The following is a 13,933-nucleotide window of genomic DNA, read 5'->3' as shown; positions in this document are numbered from 1 at the left end:
TTCCACTAGACCAGATTGCTCAAAGCCCCATCCAACCTGACCTTGAACACTGCCAGGGATGGGGCAGCCACAGCTTCTCTGAGAATCTTTGTATAAGATTAAAAAGAGTCTTTCATCTAAAGGTATGGTTGCACGATACATGGTCCCAGCTATCAGGGCTGACTGCACATCTGCAGCAGCACTGCCCCGTCTGCTCCCTGGCCCCAGAGCTTTGGCACTGAGTTGGACCTTACAGAGTCTTATCTAAATTTGCCAGCCCAGCAGAAAACTATTCATTTGTTTCCTGTGAGGTTAGCAAGTTAAATCATAGCCTTCACGCCAGCCAGCAAGCGCCAGAGCTGAAAACTGGCACAGGGCTGGGAGGAAGAGTATTTCCCACTGTCTGTGGCAGCGAGCCACCACACCAGCTTGGCCTGAGGCAAAACCACAGCTCTAGAGCAGCCTAAATCTATCCAGCCTCTGGTGTCTCATCATCTTCCTCCAACAGCCTTCAGGACTTTCCCTGACTCATTTCAGATGGTGAACTAAAAAAACAAAACAAACAAAAAAACCCCAAACAAAACTCCCACCAAACCCCCTAACTTCCCTCCTCAGTCCAACACAAAGCCCTAGCCAGCTTAGCGTTCCCAAGTCAAAGGCTTTGCTGAGCACCAAAGCTGCTGCAAGGAGGTTGGTACCAGGGCAATCAACCCTTACACAGGCTTCATCTGCCAGCAGGAACCTCCAGCTTAACCACCCCACCTCAGCACAGATCTTCATTGCCAAGTCCTTCTGCACAGAGCATGCAATACCTTTTTTTAAAAAGCAAAAAAAAAAAAATAAATGACTGGGAGTCTTTTCCCGTAGCAAAGTACACACTGCTTTAATTCTAGGTTCCCTAGAACTAACATAAGCCAGCGGAATAGAGTATTAGACTGCAACATCACATAATAAACTGGGGTTTAATGATGTTTTGTTACAGGCCAGCAGTCAGCGGCTGGCTCACAAACACACAGGACATACCAACACAGCACACAAAGGAAAGAAAATTCCAGGTTAATCAGAGTTTTCCTCAGGGAAGAGACCAGAGCTCTCCACGTTTGTTTCTTTAGCATACAAACATTTTAATAAACCTGGATAATTCTGGGCAGTAGCTTCGGTTACAAATCCACACTGAGACAGCTAGTGAGTATCACAAGCAAAATCCCTGCCTGTGGAGCATTCACATTTGCATTATTATAAATGAGTAACTTATAATAATTTGTGGCTGACAGAGGGCAAAGTATTTGGTGAAAATATTTTTTAATTTGCTTACCAAATATTTTGGTGTTTGACTATGTAAAAGGACAATATCGCTACCAGATGTTCTTGATGTTGTTAATGATCGGTGCTGACAGCAACTTGTGAGATCAGTGCTGTTGGTACTATGTGGTTCAGAGAGTTCCCTCACCTTCCTACATCCATAGTTGGTACAGGCTAATCAGCAAGTGACCTCCAATGTCGTTTTTGTCATTAATGATATAAAAATGCATATAATTAAATCAACCCCCAGTCAAGAGGTTTCAATTCCAACTGAAACTATTCGACTACTTCACTTCTGTCATGAACCTCTACTCTGAAAATTAAGCAGCCTTCTAAAAAGTCAACTTCTGCTTTTGTAATTGTCCCAGCACAGCACATGTCCACCTCTGACTCCTCCTCCAGCCACTGACTCATGCTCAGGTCAGGCACAGCACACTGGGTGACACAGACCCCTGGCCAAACCTCACATGGATGATACTCCAGCAGTCCTGTGATGTCTGCATGGGAATAATTTAACCCTCAGGATTTTTTTTATTTTTTTTCTGGCTCAATTTGCTCATGGTGCAAGTTATTCTGTTTCCACATACCTCAGTCTATTTTAAACCTATGGATTAACCCATTTTCCACTTGGAACAAACCACTAATGGAAAATAATACAGAAGTTAAGCAGGCATTTTCCTGCTGGATCCAGAAGTCCTTCCTTCTTATCACAATCTACCCAGAATCTCTCTTATAAGCAAACTGGAGACATTTTGCCAAGTTTCCAAAAACTCACAAGACAAGCATGAACATAATAGCAATACTTTCCAATATTCAGTAGCACACTTTGTCATACCAAATGAAAACATGTATGAAAAATTAACACTTCAATATATGGAGTCGTATTGCAACCTCCTGCTCCTGATTCTCAACTGAAAAGCAGAACTGTCACTTTGTCATAACTTGGTGAAATACTGTTTTATTGCTCATACAGTGCTCTTCACAATTAGACCCTTTATGGAGTCAGCATTGCTCGCTACACTGAAGAGATGAGAAAAATAGGACTGAGATGACATGACTCACAGCAGATTGCCACAGTAATCAAACTAGGAATAAAGCCCAGCTCTTAGGCACCCTAGACTGCTGCTTTCACTTCATCAGGCAGGTTTTAGATTTGGGAGAAAAATGGCTTTAATAACAATGCTGCCTTCTCTTTTCCCCATTCAGGCTTAAAATAAATCCCAAGAACCAAGACAACCCTCAACCCTAACTTGAAGAAAAAAATCAAGTAAGTTGGGTGATACTAAAGATATCTTAAAAATTATAACGAACAATGTTCTGTGGATGTTTGGTCAAATATAATACAAGAATGAAACACATTCCCAAGTGGGACTGATTACCTTTTCCATCATGCAGAATTTAATATGGTCAGTCATGACTGATGAGTCACAGCATCCACACAGCCAGTGGTAGCGCAGGCCATGGTGTTCTCCTCTATCATCCCTTGAAACAGTGCCACTTCCACTTCTGCAAGTGTTTCAGAAGAGTCTTGATTCTCTTGGTGATTTTTATTTAGATCTTCAAGACTAATAAAATCGTCTGAAAAATAAACCAATTATAAACTGCAGTCAAAGACACCTGAAATTATCTTATGTAGTCTGTCATTTATATCATGTCAGGATAGAGTATTTCTAGAACAAGCTTTTACTTAATCTGAATACTCTTGATTTTGCCTTCTAAATGGCCTACAAAATAAACTAAATCTTTCAGGTTTCTCTGATGGAGGGGGAGATTAAGAGCAAACGTTTGTGTGTTTTCCTACTCTTAAGTTTCTTTTCAGCTCTCGAAGAGCATCCTTTTCTCTTTTTTAAGACAAAGAAACTCCTCTCCTGTTTTAGATAGCAAATCATATCAGCTTCCAGGGAGCTACTACTGTGTATTTCTAATCTTCTATTATGGAATTTGTAAAATTATACTATGCTAATGTGGAAATCATGGAAAATGACAGCCAGCAACCTTATCCCATAACGTCCACACTGCAGGAATTAATGCAAGCAGAATTCCAAAGCTTCCCATGGACCCTGATATCTCCTGCTGCTTGAGTGTGTGACCTCCTGGTTGGGGAGCAGCTCTGTGGAAAGGGACCTGACGGTCTTGGTGGACATCAAGCTCAGTATGAGTGAACAGTGTGCTGCTGTGGTAAAGCCAACAGGATGCTGGGTTACATCAACAAGGGCATCAGCAGCAGGGATAAATATGTCGTTATCCCACTCCACTCTGCTTGTCAGACCACACCTGGAATACTGTGTTCAGTCTTGGTCCCTGCTATACCAAAAAGATGTGGACAGGCTGGAGAGGGTCCAGATTGGGGCCACAAAGATAATCAACAGACTGGGAAGCTGTATGAGGAAAGGCTGAGAAAACTGGGTTTGTTCAGCCTTGAGAAAAGAAGGCTCAGGGGAGACCTTATCACCATGTTCCAGTATTTAAAAGGTGGCTACAAAATCGACAGAGACCCCCTTTTTACAATGAGTCACGTGAAACAGACAAGGGGCAATGGGTACAAGTTAGTCCAGGGAGATTCCAATTGAACACAAGATTAAATTTTTCCACAATTAGAACAATCAGCTACTGTAATAATCTCCCATGGGAAGTGGTGGATTCCCCAGGGTTGGGCACTTTTAAGATTCAACTGGGCAGGGTGCTGGGCCATCTTGTCTAGACAGTGCTTTTGCCAAGAAAGGTTGGACCAGATGACCCTTGAGGTCCCTGCCAACATAGGATTCTATGATTATCAAGCTGGCAATTTTTAGTGACCATTAAATTTAATTAAGTTGAAGATGCTTAAGCTTTCAGAGAAATAAAGTCTAAAGAAAGACTTCTTCATGCTAAACATCCTTCTGATCTGGAATAGGTAAACTTGAGCTAAGTATTGGATTAATTCTGTACGGGAAACTTTAAAAGGCAAGGAATTTCAGCACTTGCATCACAGCGACCACAGCTCTGCCATACTATGTACCCAGTTAATGGAGGCATGAACTAATTTGTCACATCCTAAAGCTTTTGCACAAAGAGGAGTGTTATCACTCATTTGTGCTGAAAACCTTCAACACACTCCAGCATTAACTATTTTCTCTTCTGAACAAGAAGTATTTTATACAGTTCTTGTATCACAGAATACACTTACCAGCCAAGGCATTTCTATCCTGCAACCCACTTGTTTTCTGTTTTTCCTAAAATAGATAATAATTCAGAGAAAAAAAGAAAGTATGTGACAAGAGATTTTGTTATTTTGGTAAAGAACAAGGTCCATGCTCTGTTTTGTAATTACTATTTCATTGTATTTACAGGATTTTCCTTATGTCCACTAACAGACATTACCGTGCTCCTTAAATAAAAACCAACCTTCACAAAGCAACAGTCACAGTGGGAACTAACTTGTAAGTTACCACTTTCTACCTAGACAAGGAGAATTGATTTGCCATCAGTCACTCAGAATTACTTCTCTGCTACAACTCTTTGTAGAAGTAGCCATGAAGAAACTACAGGTAGTGGAGAACAAAACTTGCTCAGATGATGGGAGAAAACTGTACAAAGAAACAGCTGAATAATGGTAGGTTGTAGTTAATGAACATAGGCCAGGTCAGGACACAAGTATCAAGGAAAATGTTGTGAGTTTTTTTCCTCCTTCAACTACTTTGTGTACCTTTATGAAGCTGCTCTTTCAAAACCTGAATCCTACCATGGCCTCGAGCTGGTTCTGAAAATATTCAGAAGAGTACATAAAACATCCACCTCCTGATTGTGTATTAAAAACCAAAGCAAATTTACTAGCAAAGAACATAATCTTGCTTATGAACTGAAGAATTCCTCTTTACACCTGGAATATTGGAAAGCTTTCCAAAATCTCCTAAAATTCGTACCTCCACAGAGGTCTTCCACAGTAAATAGATCATCTTTGAAACTTTCCAGTCAAGAGGAACTACATAATCATCTGGCAACAAGGATTCTGCAGAAGAAAATATTTTGTGCAGTTGAGTGTTCAGATCTCTCCATAGCCAAAATATATCACTGAAATACAATTTTTGCACACATTATATATAGACCTAAAAAAAAAAAACAAACCCCAAAACAAAAAAGGAGACATTTAAATGGGCCAGCAACAAAGTCAGACTTTAGGTTTTCCAGAATCTAAGGCGAGTGCATGAGAGGAGTAGGAGGGGAAAGAAGATTTGGGTTTGGTTTCTTTTTTCAAGCAAAGACTTTGCTACCATACTTTCATTTCCCCAATATACTCACTTGAAACTGGGTGCAAACAAAAAAACCAGAAAGCTTTCAGCCCATAAATTAAGCAAAATGTAACTTAAGTAACAACCTTTACATTTTAAAATGTTTAAGTATAGGAATTTGTGCAATATCACTAATGAAATTACTTTCTAAAACGTTCTAACACTGTTTAAGAAGGTGAAAAGAGATTCTTTGTAGGAAAACAGTCTAAAATATATTCTACTTTTATATGAGAATGATATAAGCAAGTCAGTCAACTAAATCTTTCACTTATAAATAACCAAAGATATTTACCAAAAATTTTCCCTCCAAAATCATAATAAAAAATTACTGCAATTGCCAGTGTTGTAAAATACTACAGCTCAAATGTGTACATGAATAAATAGTATATAATAGGCCACAAAAAAGAACTTTTGAAACTGTAGGAAAATTATAGTCAAATGAGAATGTGGCCAGCCTTCTGCAGACAGCAGGCACATTTTTGATGGAAAAAGCCCCAACAAACAGCTGGCAGGGCTTCAGAGAGGTATTGGGGTGGGTTTGTATTTCTTAAAGGTTATTTCCAAAGGAAACTCACCTAAACACCAGAGAATATCACCTGTTGCTGACTTGGAGAAGAACAACATTTGGTTCACTAACCTACTGAGTGTTTCTGAAAGCCTGTTCAACTCCCTCCTCCAGAAGATCCCTGTTTTCAAGTCATGGCCAGCTCCCTCTAAGATGATAAAATTTAAGATCACAGCTATGAAGACTCACCAAGTTTGGAGGAGAAAAATGTTTTGTATGTAATAGTGGAGGACATGAGCAGAACTTCTCTGCTCTGTTTCAGCTCTTCATGTCCAGGTCTTTGGTGTGTGGTGCCAGGTTTAGATAAAGCAGCTTTGTAGGTCCTTTAGGGACCAAGCCGAATAATGCTGCCAGTGGTTAGCATCACCGTTCTGCAGGCAGCATTTTCTAATAAAATAATAGCAGATACATAGCAGACTGATATATATATATTTTTATATATATATATTTTTATATATATATTTATATATATTATATATATGTTTTATATATTTTATATATTTTTTATATATATTTATATATATTTATATATAAAATAAAAAAATATATATTTTTTTATATATATATTTTTATATATATAGCAGATATATAGCAGACTTTTTTATAATAGCAGACTTTTATAATAAAAACAAGGAATCCCGAGGCCAGTTTGGGCAGATAACCAGACACAAGCTGCTCCTCAGTTGTCATCTTAAAAATGCTTATAAGAAACTACATGCTTAACTTTAACTTTGACTGAAACAAATAGGTGTAAAGGTCTATGTGCTGAAAAAAAGTCTGTGTTTTTTAATCCTATTTGTTCACCAAATCAAAGTTATTGTTTCTCCACTGACTAAATTTGGACCAAAGAAGTTGCAGAACTTTATGCACAGGAAGTCCATGTGGTAGTGTGATTTCCAAACAAATGTCTGTTCTTCTTGCTGGCTCCAGCTCTGTAGGGTTACACTAGCCTGTAGTAAATTCAGAAATCAGTGTTGCCACACACAACTCCTTTGAGGACTAATCGTCATTCTTCTAACTGCTAACTTACAATGGTCAAACTGAAAGTACAAAAATATGTCAGCTGGAGCTCTGGAAGGCGAGTATGTAACACTGTGGCACTTAAGCATGCAAAAATAAACAGACGGATGGAGCACCTCTCCTATGAAAAAAGGCTGAGAGAACTGGGCTTGTTCAGGCTGGAGAAGAGAAGGGTCCGAGAAGACCTTATTGCAGCCTTTCAGGTCTTAAAAGGGGTGTATAAGAAAAATGGGGAGAGACTTAGCAGGGCCTGTTATGATAAGACAAGGGGTAATGGTTTTAAACTAAAGCATTACTAAATAAAGAAAATGGGATAATACTATATTAATGTTGTGGTTTAAGCATTAACCAGGTGGAATATAAAACATGCAACCTTTATACAAGAGCACACAGTTTGCACCATGTTTTCATTTAGTTCTGTGATCAACACAGTAAAGTCTTACTCAGTAGGGTGTATTAAAACATCAGCAGGAGCTTAATCCTTCAGATTTAGAGTCAGTAAGTTTTTGTAACTAAAAAGACTGCAAATACAAGGCCAAACCAAACAGCGCCTTTGACAGAGACTGAATTTTACATTAAAAACAAAATAATAGCTAAAGCAGCAATAACTCCTTTCAATAGGATTAATATTTGATTAATTTTTACCTACAATAAAGTATTTAATCATGTCAGGGGTTGTTTGTTTTCTGGTTTTAGGGGGGTGTTGGTTTTTGATTGTGGCTTTGGGGGGTTGTGGGGTTTTTTGGGTTTAGAGTTTTTGTTTTGGTTTGGTTTTTTACATAGGAGTAGTAAGAAGAGCATTACCCAGTGGAAGACCTGGAGAACCAAAGAGCTGCACAAGTTGAAAAGCAAATCCTAATGATAAGGGAAGTCCCAGAAAACTACATGTCGTATTCCCATCTTGATTATCTTTGAGTTGTGAGGCCTCTGCTGGCTCAGGGTCACCTGCTTCCTGCGCATTGTCTCTGCAGCTTGACAGCATACTGGAATCTTCTGAATATTCAGAAACAACTTTCACAGACGACAAAATATCCGGTTGGCTATTTGTAACCTCTGAAGAAACTTGTTCGCTCTCGCCCTCTTTTTTATCAACTACCTGTTGTTGCTTTAGAGTTCTAGCTTGCTCCTGCATCCTGGAAACTACACAAACTCTGCAGGAATATTTTGGCATAGAAGAAGACTGTCCTGAGTGAAAGCAGGAAATATGATGTAACAGAGTATCTGAGTCTGGGGTGGGTAAGGAATGAGTTGCCTCGGTGCCACTGTAAGGTGCAGAATATTCCTGCAATGCATGGTCCTGTTCACATTCCTCTCTGCAGTTCTTGCATAGAAAGCTCTTTTTCCCCACTTCCAAAACACTTTTCTGGGGAACATCATCTTTTATTGAGACTCCCTTCCCTCCATCTGTACTACCAGCAATCTGTCTTGGTAGATTAAACTTTGGTGCCAATTTGACAATTCTTCTGTATCTTTTTCTCTTTGATGCAGTTGGTGCAGCATCATTTCTTGGAACATTTACTTCACATGAACACTGCATGAAGGTGGCCCTGGCTTCCACAAGGGAATCAAAGTGCACTTCACCAGCTGCAGATGCTGACAGACCATTACTTGTTACATTGCCAGCCTCCTCAGTTACTGTTACCTGACTGTTTTCCTTCACCAATCCTTCATTTGACCAATAGCAGTTTAGTTGTTTCGAATTGTTCAGATGAGTCTGTTTAGGTTTTCTCATTCTGGGGGGTCTTTGTTCAGCTACAAATTTATTCTCAGACCAAGGAGAGAGAGAAATTTGTGTATCAAAGCACAGCTGCAATTCCTCAGTCGGTAATTGGAAATTAATTGGAAAAAAAGCCCAGGCATTAGAGCTATTCTCTTTTGCTTTTAATGCAGGTGTGTCCCTTGTGTTATTATCAGGCACATTAACATGTATATTTGAATTGTGACACTGTAAGATTTCTTTTCTTTCACCATTTAAACTTAACGGCTTAGCTTCCATATCAGGTTCAGATGTACTTTGATGTGATCCAAGTTTGTTTTCTATGCTTAACAGCAGCGTGTTACAGTCTTCAGAGATGGCGTCTGTTTCCTGGATAGAATTTTTCTCATTGCTTATTTTTAGGAAACTGCTTCTGCAAAGATTTTCTATGTGCCTTTCATTTGTTTCCTCATCATCTACTGCATTTTTTGTCAGGTTTTCTGTAGAAAAAGGTTTTAGACCTATTAGAAGTGAACTGTCACTTTCCACAGGCAATTTATTTTTCAATGTACTGTTGGTCATTGTTGAGACCTCAGACAGAGTGATGGGAAACCTTTCTCTTGAAACCCCTGCAGGTTCCTTCAGGCTTTCATCATCACCATTAGGCTGTTCTTCACAAACTGTTACTGAATCGTCTGGACCTTCACTGAATGATTTGCTGTTTTCTTCTTCCAAATAATCCTCTTCACTTCCTGATGTGTCCTGGTCATCTGGAATTGGATGATGAGCTGCTCCACCTAACGTTTTCTTTGTGATTTCTGTATGATTACCTTTAATTTTTTTGTTTCTTTTTCTCTTTCCCCTCTGCTTTGCTTTTGTAAACAGGTGCCCATGGTTCTTCTTTAAAATTGTCTCCCTATGTAAAAATAATAATAATAAAAATTTAGAAAGCAAAATAAATGTCAGTAATAATGTATTCATTGTGTCCAATTTGAAGAAGAGGTACTTTATATGTTAATATGATGATCAAACACAGAACATCTGCTTTTTTAAATACATAAAATCTCAAATAAAACTTTCTATTTATTAAACAAATGTACACCTTACAATTCAGAACACTCCTGAACATTTTAAAACAATTTAAAAACATAGCTGCCATCTCATTAACTTAGCTTTATAAAAAGTATCACAAATCACTGCAAGATCAAACAACATATTTCTGGATGTCTTTTTAACTGATGTTTGAGTAATAGATACTAAAGAGCAACTGCTATTCTGAAATTTCATTAAATGTCATGCTGAGCAGAAAGGTACTAAATGGAGAATGTAGTAAGCAAATTTCATCCATTAAGATTAAATGGATTATACTTATCTAAGTTGGACTCAAATTCAAAACATACTAACCAAAAATCTGAATAATGTAAGGGTACAGTGACTACAGTAACAGGTATTTACTGCTCAGTATATTATGTGTCACTGCATATGTATTTGGAAAAAATATTTCATATTTTACTAGCAACAAAATAATACACTACTGAAAATTTAACACAGTTGTAGGTAGTTATTTACAATTAGTTTTGCATCTCTCTTCAGAACATCTGATTTTTCATCTGCATTTCTCATCAAATTTAACAGATAGTAGCCCTAATGGTGACTTCTCTGAAATCTTAATGGTAGCCCATCAGCCAGCTAACTCTGAAACGAACAGATGTAAGAGAGACTTAGTACAAAAATCTAACTTCTCCCTACGAAACTCTCCAGAGAGAAATGAGATTTTCAAAGCTAAGTTTGACTGATAAATCTTCGTATCAAAGATCTGTTACTTTTCTGTAATTCTCTGCTTTTCTGTAACCCTTTGTTCAGGACAGTACTTCACACAACACAGTAAAGCAAACAAAGCAGTAGCTAGAAGAATTATAAGGTAAAATTGAACGTGGGTTCAGAAGAGTAAATTCTCTGAAGTTTTCAGAAGCATAAAACCCCCTTACCAGTGAAATAGAAAATAAATGTCCCATTTTTAGTTGTTTTTAATGGGGTGGGAAATAAAAGATCAGATCTGTACACCATTTCCAAGAATACTTTAGTATTGTACCTAGAGGACGTTGTGCTGCTGTGTAACAACTCCACAGGAATGACAACCAAGTTACCAAAGTCAGCGCTGGCACAGGAAAGGAATGGGCTTCTCCGGTCTTGGTGTCATTATTGTATCTACACTGTTGCTTATCACTCACTTTTCACAGATGTGAATTTGCTCTGCTACTGATGGATGTGAACTTGTCTAATACTCATTCAAGATGTTTCTAGTGCCTAACTCCTGACACATCTGACAACACTTTCAGGACAATGCTGACAGAAACTCTTATGCTAGGATGCCACACCAAAAGGTATTGTAGAACTCAGCACATTCAATTCCTCTCCTCGCCATTAATTCTGAACCAAGAAGGAAAACCACACTGGACAGGATTCACTTCAGAATGCAAGAACAGCAGATATACATCCACCAAATAATATGAGAACAACCACCCAGATAATCCAGTGAAATTAACAGCTATTATTGCATTGAAATTATTGCATGTCAAAATAATAACGAATGCAAATGTTGGTCCAGGTTGATGATGTAGTGACATTCAAAAGTTCATAACAAATACAACAGTTATGTCACTTCTTTGCTTTGGAGACACGGATGTTTTACAGCAATTCAGCAAAATTAGTTTTCTAAAGGTTTGGATTTCTTAAAGACAGGACTAAAGCAAAAAGGAAAGTGATGAGCTACTAAATGCAGAATAAGAAAATTTATTCTTCTTCACTTTTCCAAGCAACTTCTGTTTTCCAACTGACTCTAGGAAAATACTACCCCAAACAAACACTGTAATGAACCATGATGGCATAGATAAAAATTTCCTTCTTGGGGTATTCCCAGTATCATACTAAGGTTTGTGCATTTAATAAAGCAATTTTCCCACTAGTTTTCTTTTTTTTTTTTATCATGTTCCTCCTCTTTTAGACCACCTACATGCCTTTTGAAGAGTTTTCCTTATTGTAAAACCATATGGCACACAAACACTGAGAAAATTCAAGAACCAGCATGGAGATAGACTTGTCTTCTTTACAGGGGCATTTGCTAGTCAGTTGTTTTCAAACACATACAACACAGTCAAATGGGTCAAGAAGAAAGGTACCAGCTTCAGTCGATATTTAAATTTTGCTGTATATTTTACAAAATGAAAAATAAAAAAAGTGAATTTTAAAAAATTCTTAGTAATGAACAGGCCTGAAAAAAATTTAATAGTATTTTTGTTAATATAGGAATTCCCTTTCTGTACAACACTTCAGTTTTTCTCAGCCTACTGTTTAGACAATATTAAAAGCTTTTTGCCATAACTCTGTTACCTGTGACTTCAAGTTTGTAACTTACTGCTCAAAATAGCACTGTCCAGCTTGAGAGTCAGTGCTCAGACGGCACTCTTTAATGGAGAAACAAATGCACTTTCACAATTGCTGAGGCAGAATGTGCAAAGTAAATAATCTAAAGAAGGTAGTCACATTTCGCTGGAAAATGGTAAAACCAGAAAAGTTATTTATTTGCAGTTGTACAAACTTCAGCTCTAGCATACACCTAAGCTAATGTCTGCTTCTATCAAAAAATGCCTACAGTCATTGACGCAATGAAATACATAAAAGAATCATAGAATTATTTCAGTTGGAAAGACCTTAGAGATAATTGAGTCCAACCATTAACATAGCACTGCCAAGTCACCACTAACCATGTCCCTCAGCACCACATCTACACGTCTTTTAAATACCTCCAGGGACGGTGACTTAACCACTTCCCCGGGCAGCCTGTTCCAGTGCTTGAGAACCCTTTCAGTGAAGAAATTTTTCCTAACATCCAATTCCTAATGTCCAAACAAAAAAGAGGAACCAACAAATTTAAAAAGCAATTCTATATGACATTAAACAATGAGGTACATGCTCTCTCAGAAATTTATGTTATCATTAATCTCCAAAGTCTCTGGAGTGGGTTTTCAACACCAAAATTATAGTAGAACTGCTTACACAAACCAGCTTTTACTGGGACAGACTTCACCTTCTCCACCTGGTAAGTCCAAGTGCATTGCTGAATTCCTTGTGACCTAACTTTACTTCAGCAACAAACAGAAAATGAAGTTACAATTTTGGAATTCCAAAAAAAAGTCATGGTGCCAGCCATGCTGTATATCTTGCCTTTAATACTGAAATAGGTAATAAAGATCCAGTTCCTCAAAACCAAATGGAATATTGGTATTAGGTGATCAAGCAAATGAAAAAAAAAAAACCCAACCAAACCCAACAAAACGCATGCAAAATAAGTTGTCATTGGGCTTCCTGAAAGGTGAAATTCCATTAGACAGCTGAGCATCCAGCTCAGCACTTTACTGTTCCTGAAGAAACAGTCCTTGTCACCCTTCCCTATTTTGTTCCAGATGTTGCCCGTGCACTTCCATTACCTGTCTTTTGCTGACTCTATCACCTCCTTGTGGTGGATTTACCTGCCTGAGCCAGCATCAAAAGAAAGCAAGTACATGCTTTGTTGTTGAGCTGATTTAACTTACCAGAGCAAGAAGTAGAATGTCCAGCTAAGACAAAGGAAGTGGCGGGTGGGAGCAAGGTGACTACTTTCAAGAGCAACACATTAGGTTGTCTCACAGCCCATTTTAAGGAAATTCACCATAAGTGATCCATAAGAAACATTTGCACATTACAGTGTTGCAAATTAATGCTCCCCAACGCAAGCAGCCTACTAATTAGATTCTATCTGAAGTAACCCAGTATTTATTATTCTTTTGTCACTCAACAGCATTGCCAGTAGTGGAGACATTTAAGTACTGCCTTCATGAAATAGGCTAATTATCACAATGCTTGAAGAACTACTCCAATCTTTATCATTTCTATAGGATTGATGTCTATACAGCTCCGTGCAATGTATAATGAGCCACCAGACTGCTGCTCAGTTATAGGCCAGACACAAGAGACATGAATCGAGAGAACAGAGAATAGCATACAATTGGTTTGATCAGAGCATGCCTTTAGATTCTGTTCATTTAATGAACAATACAGCAAAGT

General features: G+C 38.1%; 1 protein-coding gene across 4 annotated transcripts in view; it reads right to left on the bottom strand.

Moving 5' to 3' along the window:
- N4BP2L2 (NEDD4 binding protein 2 like 2) overlaps positions 1 to 13,933 on the bottom strand; it is a 48,116-nt gene that overhangs the window by 2,670 nt on the left and 31,513 nt on the right. For 3 of the 4 annotated variants that reach the window (XM_030475607.1, XM_030475609.1, XM_030475608.1), the window contains 4 exons: positions 7,939 to 9,746; positions 5,184 to 5,269; positions 4,448 to 4,493; positions 2,661 to 2,859 (listed from right to left, as the gene is read on the bottom strand). In XM_030475607.1, coding sequence (XP_030331467.1) covers positions 2,693 to 2,859; positions 4,448 to 4,493; positions 5,184 to 5,269; positions 7,939 to 9,746 — 2,107 coding nt within the window. In that variant the 3' untranslated portion in view covers positions 2,661 to 2,692. The remainder of the gene's footprint in view (positions 1 to 2,660; positions 2,860 to 4,447; positions 4,494 to 5,183; positions 5,270 to 7,938; positions 9,747 to 13,933) is intronic. The other variant, XR_003989919.1, reaches the window with a different exon arrangement.

The sequence above is a fragment of the Strigops habroptila genome, chromosome 2, assembly GCF_004027225.2.
Source record: "Strigops habroptila isolate Jane chromosome 2, bStrHab1.2.pri, whole genome shotgun sequence".
Classification (NCBI taxonomy): domain Eukaryota; kingdom Metazoa; phylum Chordata; class Aves; order Psittaciformes; family Psittacidae; genus Strigops; species Strigops habroptila.
Note: the sequence above shows the minus strand (reverse complement) of the source record. Positions and strands in the feature narration are given on the sequence as shown.